This window comes from Sebastes fasciatus, chromosome 3 (assembly GCF_043250625.1).
Source record: "Sebastes fasciatus isolate fSebFas1 chromosome 3, fSebFas1.pri, whole genome shotgun sequence".
NCBI lineage: Eukaryota > Metazoa > Chordata > Actinopteri > Perciformes > Sebastidae > Sebastes > Sebastes fasciatus.
In genome coordinates, this window is record NC_133797.1 from 35,505,767 (window position 1) to 35,527,331 (window position 21,565).

Here is a 21,565-nt window from a genome sequence, read left to right on the forward strand (position 1 = left end):
TTGTAGATTTATCTTGGAAAATATCATCTGTGACTTTGAACTTCTACTGGCAAATTTTTTTAAATTTTTTTTTAAGGTTCAACACAATATATGAGAGAATATTTTCTAATCAATCTCATCATTGTCACAAAGTTTTACATTCATAAATGCAAATTCGCGAGTTAAAACTAATTTTTATGTTTTCTAGAAAGAAATGGAACTATATATTAAGATAATATCTTCTGCAAAAAAACACAAAGGCTAGTAAAACGGTGAGTTTGTGCTCCCATTTTAATACTTTTACTTAAGTTACTATTATTTATTTATTTATATTAACCCCCGGCATGTTTTGTGTTTTTTTTACGTTTGTTTGTTTTTATTTATTATCCCTTTATTTCATTCATTGTTTACCTATGTATTGATTTAATTGTTCTTTGTATTGTTTACAAATTTAAAATAAAATCTATTGAGAAATAAAATACTATTCGAGTTGAATCACTAAAGAGCGGGGTAATAGCAGAAGTGAGCATTTCATCTTTTTGGGGGCTCATTTATACGTTATAAAAGAGAACTGTGACATCCACAATCTCGGAAGGCTATTATTATACATATCTTCACGAATGTAATGTCTGTGGTGTACATGATAACCACCAGGGACCAAAAATCAAATCAAAATCACAAACTTTCATTAAATATAAGGCCAGTTAACACTTAGGATCTTCCAGATTCAACCAATAAGTACTATAAGCAAAATACTGGGGTTAGATACTGTAGATACAGGTCTACAGTGAGTAAAATGCTCTTAATCCTTTATGCATGGCTGTCTTCTACATTTTCCTTCGCTTGCCAAAACCTTCACACAATTTGACTAGTTGTCCTTCATTGTCTAAAAAGGACCCTGCCAGTATTTTTGCATGTCTTATCTAATTTATTTCAAATCAAGTCTGATACTTCAAGTCTCACCACAACCCAAATCTCTGGATGTTATTTAGAATTTATATTCAAGATAAGATCATTTTCAGGATGGAAAAGATGTATTTCGTAACCAACTTTTTCAGGTTCACTCATCTCTCGTCTAGCGATTTGGTGTACTGTGACACGAAAGATTTCTTAAAAATGCTTTGGTGTAGTTAACTGTATTTTAGTGCTTTTACAACTTTATTGCTACACAATGATCCTATAACCTTGACAGAAATAATTACAGATACTGAATAATGTGTACTGTGATACATTATCTATAACTTAATCAAATATAAATTGTGTGCATTTTGATTTTCACTATTTTCATTTTCAATTGTGAAAATGACTGACATTAGGTTTCTGAGTCTGGTTCTGCTCCTTCCTGCACCCTCCTGACTCGTCCTGAGCCATCGTGGTTATATAGTATAATATATTGTGAACGCATTGAAACACAGTTTCATTCATAAAATAGTAAATCTACTATAGACACAACATGGTCCTTATAACATGTAGTCTCACAACAAGTATAGAGAATAACCACAGTGTCACCTAGTGGCGACATGGACACAGAATCACCAATTTTTCTCATAGGAATGAATTCTTAACACCAAATACATCAGGCACATTTCCCTGTTGGTAGCCTGCTTACATAAAAAAAACAACTCAATGAATCAAGAAAAAAAAAAAACTTGTGCGCGAGTCACATTTATTTACAAATATTTCTTTAAAACGGGGAAATTTTTTGTCTTTGTACTGTCACGTACAAGGATGAAATGTCTGCAAAACAAATACAAAAATATTAACAAGGTATGACTTTTCTTTTTTTATGTTACAAAGAAAAAGCTGGATATGTTAAAACTGAAAAGTGCTTTGGTCTCCATGGATCTGGAAGTTATAACAGTCTCCAGCAGCTTCAGGAACCACAGACTCATCTTCTTCATTCTGAAAGACAAGAGGAACAAGAGGAGAGAAGCATTGGAGGATTAACCGAGTCTTAGCGTGTTTTGGGGATCGTTTCATAGATTAAGATAGAATCTGTGGACTAGGACCATTTCTGTCAGCCATTAAAGGGTCTGTTGTGAATTGAGTAACATTAAAGACGAATCATGTAAGCAGCAGAAAGTTTTACTTTGAAATCATTTTGTCAGCGACTACCAGGAAAAGCAAAACAGAAACCTGCAGAAAGCCAGCCAACATCTAGCTCAGGCTTCTGTATCGTTGCATCACACCCCACATTTATGCTTCGGCAACAGTAATTCACGAGGAGTAACCACACAAGTAACTCCTGCCACCTCTGCCAAATCATTTAATCTGTCATATAATTGACAATGTAGTCATACTTCTTCTGGCAATCGTTTAATTCTTTCCATGTTTGTGTTCTGCTTGAATTGTTGAAGGAAGTGGTTAGCATCACAACTTCAACAAACTATCCAATCACACTGAGCAATATTCCTTGACAAAGTCCTTGGAAAATTCAGCACATTATGAAAAAGACATAAGCAGATCCTAGAAGATAGAGAAGAAAATCAGGTCTAAACTCCTCAAAAGCCACTGTGGTCATTCAAGAATTTGAAATGCAAGTTGCCTTCGTATGCAAATCTATACGGCTGTTTTCAATCATTGAAATGATCATGTCGTTGTCATCTCAACCATCCTCTGGACTCATTTATCCAAATTTGGCCATGATTTCTGCGTGGCTGCTAGTCTGAAGGGACCCCTGTTTTCAGTAACGCTTACCTCATCAGAGAAGAATCGGTCTATGATGTTGACAGAGGACTTGTAGACGGCTTCGTTGTCATGGGACTGCAGTGCCTCAATCTTGTCCAAACCACCCAACTCCTCAATTGTTAAGCACAATTTCTCAATCTCACCAGCTTTGTATGCCATCTGTGGAGAAAGGAGGGAAAATAAATCTGTAAGACTAATAGTTCCCTCGCCAAGAGATGAACCTGTGACCATCCATCTTAATCCGTGACAGTCGAGAATCCATCTGCGTCATTCAGACTATAATGTGACTGAGATTAAATTCTGCAAATCTTCATGTTTCCTAATTTCAGAAAGCCACAGCGTTAATAGCCATTTCCTCGGGACCTCAAAACTTATGTCTGCTGTCAGAGGAGAATGCAAGAGCACATGTAAAAGCTAATTTATCTTAAATGTATTTAAATTATTTTCTTTCTTGCAGTTAAAGGCAGTAGCCTTCCGTCAGACCGTAATCCGTTATGCATGACTGGTTGGTTTTTACATTTTCCTTCACCTGCCAAAACCGTCGCACAATTTTACTAGTTATCCTTCATCGTCTAAAAAAGGACCCTGCCAGTGTTTTTCATGTCTTATCTAATTTACATCAAATCAAGTAGAATACTTCCAAGTCTCACCACAAACCAAATCTATGGATATTATTTAGAATTTCTTTGCGAGAGAATTTTTTGGACGGAGAAGATGTATTTTGTAACCAACTTTTTCAGGTTCGCTCATCAGGTTGCTTGTCTCTCATCGTACATACACATGAATAAAACTGAAGAAGTTGGAGCCAAATGGGTCTTCCTTATCACATCTTATCAGAAATATATTTCTGAGTCCAGTGATTTGGTGTGCTGTGAAAACAGCAGTTTTTAAATTTAAATTCATCTAGTTACACTGAGATGAATGGATAAGCTATACAGTAACAGTTGGAGGAAAAATCTATTTGACACACAGCATTTTGATTGCACAAGAAGACAAACTTGAGAAAATCTGAATTGAAGAGACTCCAATGCAAATATAGCAACCGGCTCTTGGCAATATACCTGTAAAATATTGCAGATTGCATCCAGGATGACCAAGATGATTTTGCTGTCTTTTGCTGTCAGCAGGTTGAGTAGAGGCTCCAGCACATTGCATTGGACCAGGAAGGCCACTTGCTCAACAGTTCCACCACTGGTATAGTTGGTGACAGCCCACACTGCCTCCTTCTGACTCTTGTAGTCTCCCTAAACAGAAAGGACATCTGATGTTTTAGGCCAGAGAAAACTAGAGAGATAAACTAGAGATACCAAAGATATACTTAATGAGCCTTCATGAATAAACGCAAATTTATTATATTAGTTTCTCAGAAATATTTGTTCATAAAATAGGAAAACCATGCATAATCTGCAGCAGGTAGGAAAGCGAAGTTGGGGAAAAAGGCAAGTGAGCCTAGGTGCTGCCCTGTAGCTGTCCATGTTTCAAGGAACAACAATTTTCCCCACACCGATCAACAAACTATAACTTGAGTTATTATGACTTAATTAATCACATGTGGACTATTAAAACAAGCCAGCTATACAGTATGTTCTGTCTGCTCTTGTGTTCTGACCTGTTGGAGGATCTCCACCAGCAGGGGCATCAGGCCTGCATTCACAACCTCCTGGATCTGGGTCTCCTTGCCAGCAGTGATATTGGACAGCGTCCAGGCAGCCTCTTTCTGGATATTGGGCTTGTGGTGGCGCAGCAGGTTGGGGAACATAGCCAGGGCACCTGAATTCAGCACACACTGCGTCTGCTCGTCTGTCCCAGTCACAATGTTGCCAAGTGACCGCAGGGCTGGAGTCTGGAAGGTGAAGAAGAGTAATTATCTGTAGTGTTCATCATTTAGGAATAATATACAGTACAGAAGGGATGATGGGGATGACAATGAACAGGATATGATACATAAATTATGTGTGTTAACGTTACAATTTGACACATCTATCTGAAGCCACTAACGATGATAATACCAATGATTTTCAGTTACAATGGTTCACATCTCACTGCACACAAGACTTGAGCCTTTGTGAAAGTAACCTTTCCAACACTCAGCCAGCACCCAATAGAAAGATGTTCCAGTCATGGATGCATGTACCTGTATGTATATCAAGAATAAACCTATCGATCGGACGCCGCTCGACAGTGAACGGTTGTCAGCTGATCAGCCAAGATCAGTCTCATATCAGATTTTTTGACGGTCAAATTTTTACACACAATGGTTTTACGTCGCAGCCACACACTCACAACATGAATGTGGTGTGGAAGTTCTTCAGTGCGAGACATGTTTTATTATGAGCATATAATTGAATTTCAATTTTCAATGGAAGAAAAGTTGCAAAAATGTTTGTGTATGCTGTCAATTACTTTTTAGAAAGAAAGAAAAAAATCGGAATCGACAGGTCAGACTTAAAAACAAAATCAAAATTGGCCAAGAAAATTGCAATCGGTGCATCTAACGGAAACAGAAGTTTAAAAAAAATACCTAGACAGAAAATGTTTTTCTTCAACTTTGTTGTTGTTGAGTAAAAGATACAGGAGGATGTAGACAAAAATGGAGGATAGCGTGGGATGAGAGTAACATCTTGGAAGAGAGACGGTATTTGTGACCATATTATATTAAGCAGTTATATTAAGGAACTGAGACTTTCATCAAACACTGTTATGACTGCAGAAATAGAATCAAGAGAGCAGCTGCTGCTGATGGATGAAGCTATGAACATTGTAGACAGTGCACTAACTGCAGTTTCAAATGTCACAAATAACAGAACCTTTTGACTAAAACAAACTCAACACCACATACCACAATGGAGAGCTCCCCACAGGCCAGCAGCTGTACCAGTCGGGGCACCAGGCCAGCCCGCACCACCACCTCTATCCTCTCGTTGGCGCCGTCGGTCAGGTAGGACACGGCCCAACAGGTGTCGGCCAGGATCTCTCTGTCGTCGTGGTGCAGGAGGCGCACCAGGCCTGGAAGCAGCTGCTGCACCGCCGACAGAGGAGGGGCCGGGTTCTTGTTCCGACACAGGTTGGACAGCGTCCAGGTGACATTGCGCAGGTAGCCAGACTGGTATGGTGGCGTAAGAGACAAATATTATTTTACGGCATCGACATGTCATAACATGATAGTTGTTTGAGGAACTGATACTGACAAGACTCAAGTTTCTTCAAAGACTTCTCCGAAGAGATTGCCATCTCCAAACAGAATCAGTTTAGTTTTCAACTCGACCATTAGCTCTCTCTAAAAAGAATTACGTCAGCTATTTGAGAAGTTTGTACGTTGTGATGATTAACCTCAGTAAATGACTGTCAGTCAAATCACTGAATAACACGGTGCATAAGCAAAGTCAAATAAGGACCTCTCTGCTGTGTGTAGAGGGCTTCTCAACTGTGCATTAACTTTTCAACAGGAATAAATGGCTTCACACCACATGCCAGGCTGATAAGCCTTGTTGACACTAAAATATGTCTCAGCTAAACTAATATTTAGCTAAGCCTGGTCTGCAAGTATATAAGCAATTAGCCAAACCATAGAAAGGCTATTAATCCTGACAAAACAAAATAATAATAATAAAAAAAAATACAGCACAAAATGTTTTTTTACAACACAGATATTAGGCATTATTACAATGCATAATCTATTTGGCATCAAACGTCACAGTAAACATACAACGTACATTTTTTAAATATTTGTTAAGTTTCTTTGTTTCTCTTTTAAGCGTCAAAAAATAAACCTGTTGTTCATGTCCTCACTGCCACTTAATGAGGAGTTGATCAGCTCTAAATACAGGTGTAACTGCAAACACATGGAAAAGGAATTTGGATCTGATTCTAATGTGGTAGGAGATAAATATGTCTACAGATGCACACATGTACTCCACCTAAGGACAGACTAGTATTAACTACATTACAAATCTACTAACAGCTTGATCCAGTTGATTTGCCTACACTGAAAAAACATTTGAATGCCAAGTGTGCACAGCAGTCCGTCTCAACTGTACCGAAACAGTGTAGATGTACAGTATATATCTGAATAGAACATGCTAGGGGTTAGCAGGGCCATAGTGCTGTGTAAAATAAAAATGTATCTTAAAACCAGCAGTGCAATAATGTTTGCTGGAAACTCACAGGAAACACAGACAGGTCAGGGGCTGCCAGCAATGCTAGGAGTGGATGGAGACCGCCATGTTTGATCACCAGGTCTCTGTAGTTGGGTCCATCACCTAGATTAGGGGGGGAATAGACATTCACTTTCATGCGCTATCAGCAGTGCAATCAGAACAGAAAAAATTGCACCATAACTAAATGAAACTACAGTCACATAGATACACACGATTACAACAACAACAACAGCTCCTCCCGTCACAGCTATCTAGGTCAAATAACAACATAGCAGTGCAGGATGTAGTAATGGAGCAACAGAATTAAAACAACAGTGTTGAGTGTCGTCAGCCTGCAGTACCTGCGATGTTACCCAGGGCCCAGATGGCCTGCTCGCTGATGTGCGGGTGGGGTGATGTCACCAGGGTGATGAAGGCTGGGATGGCCCCTCCTTCCACTACGGCAGAGGTCTGGTCTGAGGTACCTGAGGCGATGTTGGTCAGGGCCCAAGCTGCCTCAAATTGGATGGGGGGGCATTCAGACAATGCCAGAAAACTAACAAACCTTGGAATGAGGCTAGCAGCAATGATGCTGTCGATAGGTGGATGTTTTTCTCTGGAGAGGAGCCTCCTGTATATCCAGAAAATAAACACAGTTGGGGAGTTAAAAAAAAAGAAAATGACTTCAAGGAAAGTTAATTTGTAGCGTTGTTAAATATCATTAGAGTAATAACAAGCTGGGCGAGGTGATCATGTTTAACAGGTTGGGGAACAAATTTGTTTTCCAACTCAATGAAAAACAAGCAAGTCCACAAAAGAATATGCTTGAAACCAGGTGTGATGGACACCTCGTCATGATTTAGGAATAATACATACTATTGGAAGATTATGAAAGATTGGAGGAAAAAAGTGTGCACCATGTCACTGGTCATCTTCAAGGATTTATTATTGTCATTATACAATACAGGATTGCACAATGAAATGTAGTTGTAGCCCCCCTCTGCTACATACACACAGATATTCAAAATATATTAAAATTAGAATAGAATATAAACAATAAAATAGACTGGTGGTGGTAGACTTACGGGTTAGTGTGTAAGCATAAAATGCCAACGTAACATGATGGGAGTTTATTACATTAGCACAGCAAAACTCATCAGTCAAGGTTCTTTTCAAAAGGAATTTACCTGGCTGCCTGCGTGGCCTGCAGCTTATGATCTACATTCTCGCTGTTTACACCTCCTACGATCTCCTCCACAGACCAGTGCCGAGGAGGCTGTGGGAACAGAAACAAACAAGCAGATTAATTACCTGCCTAGTAAACCTGGGTCAAAGAGAAGCTAAAAATAACCCTCAACAGTCCGAGGAACCTGCTTGGAACATGTTTAGGTCAGGGTTACAGGATCGGGACATTCATTATCCATCATCCATTATCTGTAACCGCTTATCCCATTCAGGGTCAGGGGGGGGGAGAGCTGGAGCCGATCCCAGCTGGCATTGGGGCGAGGGCAGGGTACATCCTGGACAGGTTGCCAGACTATCACAGGGCTGACACATAGAGACAGACAACCATTCACTCTCACATTCACACCTATGTACGTGCAATTTAGAGTCAACAATTAACCTAACCATGCATCTTTGGACTATGTGAGGAAGCCGGAGAACCCGGATAAAACCCACGCTAACACGGGGAGAACGTGCAAACTTCACACAGAAGGGACCCAAGCTGGATTCTAACCTGCGACCCTCTTGCCACTGTGCAGCCCAGGATCGGGACAATTCAGTTCAATTGTAAAAAAAAATATTCTTATTCCCCATTTCTCTCTCTGAGCAACACAGAGAGACTGATTCATGCTTTCATAACTAGCAAGCTAGATTATTTTAACTGATACATGAGTTACAAGTAACAAGCTAAAAATTAGATACAAAAAATTAAATAATATGTTCTACTACTTTAAGTTTAGTTGACAAGAAAAATGTAAAGTGACAAACTAAAAATGTATTCAAAATTGCAATGCAATGCAAAAATGAAATGCATGCAATCCAAAATAAATTCATACATATACAGTATATGAAGTGATCAAGTGGCCACCTGTCTCTCATATTGTGGTAAATAGAAAGATAGTAACTTTATTGATCCCGAGGGAAATTCAAGTTTCCAGCATCACAGTTCCATAGTGCAAAATATGTTAGTAAAAAGGCAGTAAAAAAAGTTAGTGGTGCAAAGTACAAAAAAAATATACCAGATATAAAAATACGAGATGAAGAAAACTGATAAAACTGAATATATTGCAGAGTAACAGCTGTGATACACGACTATTAAAAAAGTGAATATAGTTCAGAAGAGACTGTTAAAAATGAGTATAGTGCATGGTAACTCCAGTAGCTCAGTCTATGAAAGTGCACCGTGTGCATTATTGTGGGGCTGGCAGGTTGTCCACCAATCGGAAGGTCGGTGGATCGATCCCCGGCTGTTCTGGGTCACATGCCGATGTGTCCTTGAGCAAGACACTTAACCCCAAATTGAGGGCATAGCCATCGGTGTGTGAATGAGTATTTAGATTAGATCCTGATGGGCAAAGTTGGCACCTTAGCAGCCTCTGCCATCAGTGTGTGAATGCTGACATGTAGTGTAAAGCGCTTTGAGTGGTCGGAAGACTAGAAAAACGCTGCATAAATGCAAGTCCATTTACCATTATTATGTGTCCTGCAGACCGTCCTCCTTTGTCCCCCCCCACCACCCAGAGAGGTGTTGTACAGTTTGATGGCTCGGGGGACAAAGGATTTCCTGACCTGGTTGCTCGTTTCTCTCGCAAGATCTGGCAATCAGATCTGGTTTGAGCTCATTCATAGCACAACTAAATGATATAGTCAAATGTTTCAGACATGGAAAACACAGATGTCCTGTTGACTTGTCCCCAGCCAAATCAAATAGCTAGCTAGTGTGCGACAGAGACTAGTAATCTTACCTGTGCGTTGGGATCTGTCTCTTGGAAAGGAAACGTTGGCTCGTCCACAATAACCTGATATTTTCAGGTGGAGTTTCACTGTGCAATATCATTTTCAAATTGTGCAATTTTGTTGATAGTCTGTTTATTTTGCAATACTGTATACACTGCTCCTGTTTTTATACTCCCTTCTATTTAAATGGTTCATATTTTTTTACACTTTGTTTAGCTCTTTTTTTTTTTACTGTGTTACCTGATGCATCTTGTTTTTTGCACTATCCCCTTTGCTGCTGTACACTGCACATTTCCCCACTGCGGGACTAATAAAGGAATATCTTTTCTTAAAATAAATGCATACATATTCAGTATATGAAGTGATCCGCCTGTCTCTCATATTGTGGTAGTTTGATATGGTCGCTTCTTTTGGGCTTGTTTCTATAGACCTGGGTGCTTGTTTCTCTCAAGATCTGGCAACACTGGTCACTGATTTCGGTGTAACGCCTGTCACTGAGGCTGTTTGAGCTCATTCATAGCACAACTAAATGATATAGTCAAATGTTTCAGACATGGAAAACACACGGATGTCCTTTTTACATGTCCCCAGCCAAATCAAATAGCTAGCTGTGTGTGTGACAGAGGCAGTAGTCTAGTCTTACCTGTGCGTTGGGATCTGTGTCTTGGAAAGGAGACGTTGGCTCATCCAGAAGGCTCTCAACGTTTCTCCTCTTCAGGATCTGATCATCCTTCTTAGCTTTACGTAGCTCCATGTTGACTTCCGCTCTCCTGCGCCTTAGCTCCTGAAGAAGAAGACACCCATTTATAAAATATATATATATATAAGACAGCATTATTCGCTACATAATTTATGTTCCTAAATGGTGTCTGTTACTTACATTAGCATCTTTCCCTTTGTTTTTGAACTGGGTGAGTCGAGCTCCGTTGTCGTCGCCAGCTGACATTCCTGACCGTTGAAACAAGACACTCTATTCCAAAACGTTATATAGACACTCCCTGTTGGAAAGACGACAGTTAAAAAACGGTTAAAAAACAGTCGAACCAACGGCTGCTTTCAACTGCCGTCCGTTGGGTTAGCTTGTTAGCTATCTAGCTGTTAACTGGCGGCTTGTCTTGAGAGGCCGGTTATCTAACACCATGTGGATCGTCGACGTACACGGAGCCTTAAAAAACAACACCCACAACCCGCTGAAATTCATAAGAAACCACGACAAAATACACTCAAATTATGAATCAAAAACAAACATTATAAACCGTTAACTACCGTTAAAGAACGTTAGTTTAAACTGTAACAGCATGCGCACAGCAACGTGCTTACCTTAGAGATTTTCTCTTTTCCTTTAGACGTGACGTCATTTATATACGGCCCTGTTTTTTCCTGCGTTCTGATTGGTCGGTTGACCTACAAGCCCCTCCCCGCTTAAATCTATGGTTTAAAAAAAGAAGCGCTTCAGACAACACAGCCGTTGTCAAAGGCAACCGATGTTTAGTATCGCGAGATTTCAATTAAATATTGTGTTTTCATTGTGTGGAACGCTGCGGCCATGTCTGAAATACCTATCATACCATGGGTAACATGTTCTCTACATAACAATGTGTAGTTGAAAGTTTAAATGCTTGAAAACACATCTTATCACTGGTTTGTGATTCAATCTTTCATTTTGATAAAGTTTGTTTTCCACATATAACTACGTAATGACCCAGTGGCCTAATGGATAAGGCATCAGCCTCCGGAGCTGGGGATTGTGGGTTCGAGTCCCATCTGGGTCGCATTTAGCTCCTTTTCAGGGTTTAAATACAAGTGATCTGGATGTCTGGGTAAATACTGAAATCATTAATTGGTCCATACTGCACTAAATCGGATGTGCAGTATAGACAACCATTCATTCCGCATTAATCCTCCTATTCTGCAAATAAGAGCAGACACAATTACTGATATTTGAGTTGAATATATTGTAGCTAGAAAACAATAATTCTAATCTAAGCAAATGTCTATAACACAAAAGCACAGAAACTCATCTGGAAGACAAAAAAAAAAAGAAAACAAGAAATATGATATAGTAATTAAAACAAGAAATATTTGTGAATCTTATGGATATTTGTTTGACATTTGTATGCAACCATAACTATGTTTGTGTGCATTGAAAATTATTTTTGTGTATTTATGTATAAATCACAAAATACGTTTGTGAATCATTCCGCATTAATCGCCTATTCTGCAAATAAGAGCAGACACAATTACTGATATTTGAATTGTGTATAGTGTAGCTAGAAAACAATAAATCTAATCTTAGCAAATGTCTGTAACACAAAAGCTCAGAAACTCATCTGGAAGACAAAAAAAAAGAAAACAAGAAATATGATATAGTAATTAAAACAAGAAATATTTGTGAATCTTATGGATATTTTTTGGACATTTGTATGCAACCATAACTATTTTTGTGTGCATTGAAAAATATTTTTGTGTATTTATGTATAAATACAAAAAAATATGTTTGTGAATACTTCTGTGTGCATTCATTAATATTGAGACTGATCTGACTCTATACTAATTGCAATTTGAATTGTATATAATGTAGCTACAATACAAGAAATCTAAATGCATAAATGCAAATGTCTGTAACACAAAAGCACAAAAACTGCCACTCATCTGGAAGACATTGTGCAGCACGTCACTGTCAATTATTTCTCTATTTTTTATTATAACTCAAGCAATTTATTTCTATAATCAGCCTCTGTAATCAGCCATTTGTCTGATATTAGCATAATGTTGAAAATGGAAAAATAAGATCAACTGCGTATAAAATGTATGTTTTTTCTGATTGTTCCACCGTATGTTTTTATAAACATGTAATAAAGAATTAAAAAACTATGACCACAACTGAACAATGTCTCATTTCATGTTCATTTGTATGGAGGATCACAAGAGTCACATAAATAGTAATAGAGCATTTAATTGATAAATAAACTAATTGTACAATAAAAATAGGCATTTGTTGCAAGCGTCTCGAGATAACTTCTGTTATGATTTGACGCTATATAAAAATAAATTGAATTGAATTGAATTAATAAATTTGTTTACAAATGTATTTCTTAATCTGTGAATAAATGGACTAATTGCAGAGGCTAAATGGAGAAGCCAAATGACTCACATTAGCTAATACATTTAGTAAAAGCAGCAGGGAAATGCAAATGATAAAAGAAGTTGCCCTTTTTAATGTCTGATTAAAACCTGTATTCTTAATTCAATTAGTGAATCCAGTTATTTATTTCTCTTTTTAAACTGCATTTTCAAATAGAATTTTAAATTCCATTATTTATTTATGAATTAATTCATGTATTTTTAAATGATATACTTATTGTTTTATGGTGTTTTTGTAAATCCCTTTTTATTTATTATCTTTTTTTCTATTTATTGATGGATTGATATTAAATGAGTAAATTATTTTTATAATTCTTCTTTTTATTGCAAATTAAAATGTAAAATAATGACTTACTTTGTAATTCAGTTAATTTATTCATAGGTTAATAAATACATTTGTAAACAGCCTAATTAATGCCTATTTTTGTTGCACAATTAGTTACCAATCAATTAAATGCTTTATTACTATTTACGTGACTCTTGTGGTCCTCCATACATTTGTGTTCTTATTAGATTGCTTTAGTTTGGAAAGATGCTAATTTGACTAATTTAATGATGTTGCAGTTCCCCACTGTGGCCACCAGAAGGTAGTGAAGACTCATTGATAGTAAATACACCCAGGTACACCATCACCTCCACCTCACTGTTAGCTGAGTAGTTGCTATCACTTTCCCTGAAGTGGAGGGTATTTTAGCTTATATTGTACACCAAAATATCCCCCCCAAAAAAACAATCAATACAGAATATTTGTAATAATCTGTTGGACACCAGATACCTGAAGGTAAACCTAGCCCTATAGTTATACATACAGGCATACTTGGTTAATAACAGAGAATATCTACACACTTCCCCTCTTATATTGTGAACAACAATGGGAGCCTGTTAAAAATCATTTTATGAATGAAAGGAGTGTCATGTCAAAGTGTTTACTTCTGTGTTAGGGACGTCCCACCATCTCTTTTCCACCCCATCCCATCTCATTCCTGAGCGGCCCCGTATAAAACTCCCAGGAATCCCCTCTTCTGTAGCAGACGTTGAAGTGTGTCCACACTGAGCATCCAGGATGACTGGGATTATTCTGTTTCTCTTGTTTCTAGCGTTTCCTCTTTACAAGACAGAGGAGCATGTTGTCAATGGTGAGTGCACTTTTAAAAAATATGTATAAATTTTATGGTATTTGTAGTTTTGTACATTTTTAGTTTATGTGTTGGAGAAAAACTGATTTTCTTTTACCTATTAGAAGAAAATCTTTACTCGTTGCCTTCTTTTTAATGTAATTGTACAAGTTTAATTTCACAGCAGCATGCTCTGTTGTCATTTATTATTTACTGTTCTGGATCTGCAGCTTTGGATCTCACTAAAACAATACCCATTACATCAGTGTTATTCTGTTATCTGTCAAAATATATATAAATAAGATAAAATCAAAAAGGTGAAATGATCTGAGGCAATTTTGTCTGCGTTATTTCCATGAGGAAATATTAGGCTACAAATAGATAATGTGATTTAGATAAAATGCTAAGTGAGTAATAGTTGGCATCATTTCATAGCTTTGATGGATTGGGGACTTTTATGGTTTGGTTCATTTTTAAATCTAATATCTGAGTTGTAGATTCTCCATCAAGTTAGACGTTTCCAACCGACTCATGCCAAGGTCAATGAGCGTCATACTGTGGAATAAAGTGTCAAGTTCCCACGATGAAAGTTACTTATAAACCTCTAATTGATGTACTATCTGTCACACTTTATTGGTTAAAGATCCTAAAGTTTCAAGGAGCATCTACAGTTATCATGTAAATCAAATTAATCCATTGTTGTAGCTTACTGTAGGAGCAGAGAAGTTTTTAAATGACATTAACACACCATATCAAATTAAAGGAAATGTCTAAATGAAGTACATTTTGTTTGTGTCAACCCAGAGCTGTACACCCTGATAGAAAAGGGTCAGACCAGCTTTGTGGATCCAGCTCCGAGCAACCAGAGTCGGATGGTGGTTAAAGAGCCCTCCCTGCCCATCAACGAACTTCTAGAGAAGAGCAGCAAGAGCGGAGAGTCCAAATTCGCCCTCCATCCTCTTCCCTCTGCTGTCTGGCCAAAGCACAGTGACCTGGGCCCCATCCCTCGCCACCATGGGCCCCACAACAAGAGCAAAAAGGGCCCCAAGAGCGACCGGCTGGTGGAGCACAACAGCGAGAAAACCAGAGGAGAAGTCGCTGGTCTGCTTCCCAAAACCCCGCTGACGGGAGCCGCAGCTGCTGCCACCAACCGCACGGTGCAGAAAACCAACCAGGACACCCATTCCAACATCAGTCCTCCTCAGCAGAGTGAACCAGATGGACACCCCAACTCCAGACCCAGAGGTCCACCACACACACAGCCTCAGGCCCAGCCGCCACACCAACCGCCCCCTTCCCCACGCAGGGATCCCCCCAACCGACGGCTGGACCAAGAGGAGAACCGGCCGGGGAAGTCCAGCCTCTATCAGTCTGGTATCGGTGCAGCGACCCGGAACAACAGCCGCCCGCCGGTCGTCTTCAACCGGCGCTCCTCCAGCCTGCTTTACCAGTTCGACATCCTGAGGCGAGGTATGGGAGGATTTGTTGTGTCCTGACCTTTGAGGTGACCTTTGTATTGATAGAGTTGTCCACATATTCAGCATCTTTGATTTTTAAACTCCCCTTTTGGGATTTTTTCAGAAGATTGAAATTATGTTAGAGTTTAGCCATCTGGGAAAATCTTTGATGCTCATTATAAATAACCTTTAAAATATGACACAATCACAGTGACAAATGACTCAAACCAATTACAACATTTTTGTATTAGTCACTGAATGAAAAAAACAAAACTTGCATTTGGACTTAAAGGGGACCTATTATGAAAAACTCACTTTTGCAGTGCTTGTGTACATACATTTGGGTATCTGGAGTGCCGTCCAATGCACAAACTGTGGAATAAGACAACCATGTTAGTATTTTTGTGGGCTGCCTAGATCAGAAAACATGTGATTCAACAAGCCATTCAGATGTGGCTCCCCTTCCTATGTCACATACAGGCTCATTAGAATATAAACTCCCAAGCCAATCAGAGAGGGGTCTTAAAGAGACAGGCGCTAAAAAGTTGTAGGTTTCAGACAGAGGGTGAATGCAGGTATTCAAACAGACAGTATGAGAAAAATTGTGTTTTTTGAACATTAAAACATATAAACATGTTCTAGTAGAAACCCCAAATACAAGTATGAACCTGGAAATGAGCATTATATGTCGCGTTTAACTTTAACATTAACAAAATGCCTTTGAACAAAAATGGAAAAAGTGCTCAAAAGCCAAATTGTTTGGTCCATCCTGGTGACTTATGGGTTTAACATACTGACTATGTCATAGAGAGCCTAAGTCACACCCTTTCCGGTGGACCACCATGGGACCTTATTTCGGGAAAAAATATGAACGGTAGTCAACGGAGATAGATAAATATTTTTTGATCCCATTTGAATTGCGTCACGAATCACACATATGATGTTTGTCAATTTAAAACATAATTTTGCAAGTTGAGAAAGTCGCAGTTTGTCGTAGTATCATTTAGTTTTGTGTGAAACCTATAAGGGAACTAAATCTCTCGTCTCGCACAATATACGTCACCACAACACTAGCTAGCAAGCTAACGTAGCTATGACCACACACAAATGAAACGTTATCTTACCCATTGCTCATGTGAGTACAACCCAGTACGAAACCCACAGGCATCGTAGCGTCAGCGAGAGAGACGTCACTTAGGCGACTTTTGGGTGTGTCGTCTTTCTATCTACAGATTTTCACAGACTGACACTTCAACAGTTTTACAACAACTTTCTTGACTTGTAAAATTATGTTTTAAATTGAAAAACATCATATGTATGACTCATGGCTTATATCGGGATAAAAAAATTACTTATCTCTCGCCGTTGACTAACGTTCATATTTTTTTAAATAAGGTCCCATGGTGGTCCACCGGAAGGGGCAGGACTTAGGGTCTCTATTGCAAATGTCCTTGGTTTGAGTCCAGCCTTTGCTGTATGTCATCCCTCATCTCTGTTCCCACATTTCCTGTCACTCTCCACTGTCTCCTGTCTAATAAAGGCTACAAAATACCCCATAAAATACCTACAAATATATAAATTTGTTTACACTTCTGTGGAAATAAGTCAGTCATGCAGTGATATCATGCACAGAGTTCATAGAGTTCATAGAGTTCACTCAGAGAGTGATAATGACAGTGCTGATTTGAACCCTTCCACTGGTAGTTAGTGAACATCCCCCACCACTAATTACAACCACTTCCCTCAAATCTGGCTCCTTTGTGTGCAGTGAGGTCGTAATGCAACTGACGCAGAGCAAGTGAGAAGGTCCTGATATTGTAATTAAAATGGAAAATGTAATATCCCATCACACAGGCCGCCTCCTCCAGTCCCATGTGGAGGAATGCGACGCCTGGGTTTTGTAATGACAACCTTGTTCTTTTTCTAATGACGCTGGAATGAGAGTCTGGCTCCGTACGGGCATGGCAAGCAGACAGTCACTCTCTCTTTTCCTCATCCCTCCATCCTGTCCTCTGTTTGTCTTCTCCTCCACAGAGTCCGACTTCACACATGATGCCTTCTGCATGAGCGAGTGCAGGAAGGAGAAGGACGAGAGAGAGTATTACTGCTACAGTGAGTTTGGTATGTATCCAACCAGAGACAAAGATAGAGTTAGTCAAAGGTAGAAAAACAAAAGTAAAAAGCAGGAATAGTTTAAGAAGCAACGTAAACTTCAATATTTTGGTACTTTGATAATAAACTACTGTGTGTAAAGCTGTGGCAGTGAATTTTGAGGCTCTAAGTAAGAGTTTAAAGGAATAGCTCAACATTCTGGGATTGGGAAGATTGATACCACCCTCTTCTATGTACAATATGAAGCTACAGCCAGCAGCCGGTTAGCTTAGCTTCACGTTAAAGGTACAGTGTGTAGGATTAGGCGGCATCTAGTGGTGTGGTTGCAGATTGCAACCAACTGAGTACCCCTCCGCTCACTCCTCCCTTTCCAAGACTGCGGTGACGTGAGCCGCTGAGTGCAAAACCGCCTCGCTCAGAGGCCATCCTTACCATAATAACACTACTTTAGGAGCAAACGGAAGTCAGACGGCGGCTGACTGTACCATGGTTTTGCACTCTGCAGCTTACGTTACCACAGTTTCACAAGCCTGTCGGAGAACTACAGTGGCCTTCAGGTAACATAAAAGCGTGAGAGGCTCTCTCTAGAGCCAGTGTTTGGTTTGTCCATTCTGGGCTACTGTAGAAACACGGCAGAGCAACATGGTGGACTCCGTGAAGAGGACCCGCTCCCTCTGTAGATATAAACGGCTCAGTCTAAGCTAACGAAAACAAAACAATTCTTAGTTTCAGGTGATTATACATTAATGAAAATATAATTATGAATATTATATTCCATTTCTGCCAATAGATCCCCCAAAATGTTACACACTGTTCCTTTAAGACTGTAAAACAGCTAACTGTCCAAAACTAACAAAAGTCTGACTACCAGCACGTTTAAAGCTCACCAATTAACTAACAAGTTACATCTTGTTTGTTTAAACTTGTTTTATTTCACGTTTTCAGTCTTTGTGCTAAGCTAAGCTAAGCTAACAAGCCGCTGGCTGTAGCTTTACTGGACATAAGAGTGGTATTTTTCATCTCATTCAAGATGGCAAGAAAGCAAATAAACATACTTCCCAAAATGACTATATTCCTTTACAAAACATATGTACATACACTGTATGTAGGTATGAATTTCCAACATTTTGACATGTGATGTATGTCATGTCCCTTTAACAGCTGTCAACGGGATAGTTCACGACATCGACGTGTTGCGTAAAGGAATACGCCTCATTACACTGATGGTGAGCAGCGACGGCTTCTACAAGATGAGTCGTCTCTATGTGACCCCAGACAGCTTTTTCTTCAAAGTCCGCCTGCTGGTCCTGGACACCTACAAGTGCAGCAAACCCTGCCCTGACATCAAACTGGGTGAGTGCAGAACGGTCGCTCAGAGGCCTCAAAAAACAAAAGTTCGGATATGAACAACGTCTTAGTTTTGTAAAACAAACTGTGAAAGTATATCTATTGAAGTATAACACATTGTTGTTATTCATTGAGTGGTTTATTAAAGAATAAAAACAATATTTTCAGATTATAGATATCGCTATAACTAAATCCATGATCAGATTGACACATGTTCTAATACACAGACTGGTGACGGTTATGGAAAGTTGAAGTTACATCTCCTCTCTCGTACAATTCCCAAGCTTCCGGCTGCGCGACCACTTCACTCAAGAGCAGCTGTCAATCACAGCTGCCAATCATGACGTCTCACCCCCTTCTCATAGCATCAAATAACTAATTATAATCAAACTTATCAGAAAGATTAACACTTGAATAAACAACATCAGTGTGATAAAAAACTACCTAAACTGACAGAAACCATCTTTGGAAAAAATGTATCTGACTTTTTAGTTTGGCCCATGTCCTATCCGCTAACATGGAGGAGGCGGGCTTTATGACCTGTACTGCAGCCAGCCACCAGGGGGCAATCGAGATGTGTTGGCTTCACTTTTGGAGAGCTGTCATGTCGTCTATCTTTATAAACAGTCTATGGTCAAGTACCATAAATTAAGAAGTCTATAACAAGTTTCCACCAAAGTATTCTTGTGTGGGAATCCTGTTTTCCTGAGGTTTCTCCCAGTCACATTAACATTTCCCCTATTTGTTTCCAAGGGACCAGATACGTCATAATGGGCCAGATCTACCACCGGCGTCGCCATCTTCCCAGTGACCTCCTGAACCTGCTGGGGGGTAAACTGAAGCCCGGAGACGGCCTCCTGCGAAGCAACAACTACGTCAAGAGGTTCAACAAACGGAGGCACCAGAAAGCCCTGGAGGCCACCCGCTCCAGGTGTAGGTGAACCAGAGAGAAGAGACTATCGCCCCCTGCTGCAGGGGAAGAGACACTGCAGCTTACCTGAACTGATCGTAACCAATCCCTCAGTATTGTGCAAGACGGAAGACATTTTGCGGAAGGCATGGATTTATTTTTCATATTGACTGCTATGATAATCTTTGATAGAAAACATAAGCAGCTTCAATTAAATGGACTTTCCATTTCAATTTTGTAAAGTTTGGGGCATCAAACGAGGGTGTTCCCACTATTATTTTCTCAATATAGCGACTCCACTTAAACTCCTCATTCATTCATGGCTGGCTCATGAAGTCCCTAAAGTAAAAAAACTGGCTCATTTTTAAAGGTTGTGTCGAGAAGGTAAGCCATTGCGAAAAGTTGAAAAAACGTGCAAAAACTCTTGCATGACTCGCTGCCCGACGACCTATGCTAACCTTAACAATTCAAGGTCAATGCCTAACCTTAACTATTCAAGGTCAAAGCCTAACTTTAACCATTCAAGGTCAATGATTAACCTTAACTATTCCAGATCAATGTCTAACCTTGACCATTTGAGGTCAAAGCCTAACCTTAACCGGTTTCCCAAATTGTGGGTTACCTTCTAGACACAATCACTTTTAAAGGGAAATTTGGCTCGTCTGAAGAACATTTAGCTACGAAAATAAGTTTATAGAATGGGTATATTTTATCATCTTGCACCAGCATTCACCATGGCGTGTTTCTGTTTTATTTCACATGCGTTCAGCCAGCCAATATTTGTTGCTGAGAGAGAAACATAGTCAGATCCAGCCTCTTTATTCCCACTATAATCCAAGCAACCAGAAAACAAAAATAATGGCAGTTGTTTAGTGCCTTTTAGGACCTGATCTCACTGTACAAACCCAACATTTTAATTAGTCATGTTGATTCCTTTGATTAATCAATGATGCTTCCAAATGGATATGAATGCTAAATGTTGTATTGCACCGAATAGTATTGTTTTGTAACACTCGGTCCCGTGCATGTTGTCACTGTGGTTGTTATTGGTGAGCAGGAAATGCACTATTATTGTAACAAGGACCAAAGGGAGGGGATGAAGGGCCTGTAAAAGCAGCAACAAACCCCCAGTGGAGGAGGAGGAGGAGGAAAAAGGAAAGAGAGAGAGCACAGGACCTTTGCTTGTCATGAGAGCGGCTTATTTTTGTAACTTTAATTATGTGTCCACGATGAAATATCTGCCCCAGTAGACTGGGACATCAAACAGGGTCTTGCTGAATGAGGAGGGGGGAGGGGGGAGTGTTGTTGTAGGGACTAAGCCATAAATCTAATCATAGCAATCTGATCCTCTCCGCACCTGGACACATGACTCGGAAAAGTGCCTCCGTCACAGCTCCACCGTTGGGGATGTCTCTTGTTTTCTTGCTTACACACAAACACGGGGCCAAAGCTGAAAAAAAAAGAACCAGGTATTTAAAGTATTTAGGCAGGATCAGAGAAAGAAAGAGACGGAGGCAAGGTGGAGGAGTAATAAAGAAGTCAAATGACACAGGGAGGGGATTGAAGCAGGAGAGGAGGGTGTCCGTCTTTCTAAAGGGATAGCTTCTTATTTAATCAGAAATCCCTGAGCTCATGAAAGGGAAAACTTGCACTGAACGCTTACATTGCTTTACTATACATGGACCCAATAAAAATGTGTATTTGTTTTGTACTCAA

General features: G+C 39.5%; 2 protein-coding genes and 1 non-coding gene across 4 annotated transcripts; 2 read left to right on the forward strand and 1 right to left on the reverse strand.

The window, feature by feature from the left end:
* Window positions 1–1,628: 1,628 nt before the first annotated feature.
* LOC141764932 (importin subunit alpha-1-like) lies at window positions 1,629–11,103 on the reverse strand. Of its 2 annotated transcripts, XM_074630634.1 has the most exons (11): window positions 11,085–11,103; window positions 10,645–10,762; window positions 10,408–10,548; window positions 7,991–8,079; window positions 7,166–7,434; window positions 6,832–6,926; window positions 5,507–5,770; window positions 4,277–4,510; window positions 3,729–3,911; window positions 2,677–2,826; window positions 1,629–1,881 (listed from the first exon to the last, which is right to left on the reverse strand). In XM_074630634.1, exons 2-11 carry the CDS (start codon window positions 10,708–10,710, stop codon window positions 1,792–1,794), a joined length of 1,581 nt encoding a protein of 526 aa, XP_074486735.1. In that variant the 5' UTR covers window positions 10,711–10,762; window positions 11,085–11,103; the 3' UTR covers window positions 1,629–1,791. The 2 variants fall into 2 exon arrangements, with proteins under 2 accessions (XP_074486735.1, XP_074486734.1); XM_074630633.1 differs by lacking the exon at window positions 11,085–11,103 and having other exon boundaries at window positions 10,645–10,830.
* A 360-nt stretch (window positions 11,104–11,463) lies between these two features.
* Window positions 11,464–11,536, forward strand: trnar-ccg (transfer RNA arginine (anticodon CCG)). The gene has a single exon. It is a non-coding gene; the product is annotated as a tRNA-Arg (tRNA).
* Window positions 11,537–13,911: 2,375 nt separating this feature from the next.
* On the forward strand, window positions 13,912–21,565 carry LOC141764923 (uncharacterized). The gene is made up of 5 exons (XM_074630615.1): window positions 13,912–14,044; window positions 14,828–15,493; window positions 17,515–17,601; window positions 18,754–18,945; window positions 19,693–21,565. The coding sequence occupies exons 1-5, from the start codon at window positions 13,972–13,974 to the stop codon at window positions 19,878–19,880; spliced, it is 1,206 nt and encodes a 401-aa protein (XP_074486716.1). The 5' UTR covers window positions 13,912–13,971; the 3' UTR covers window positions 19,881–21,565.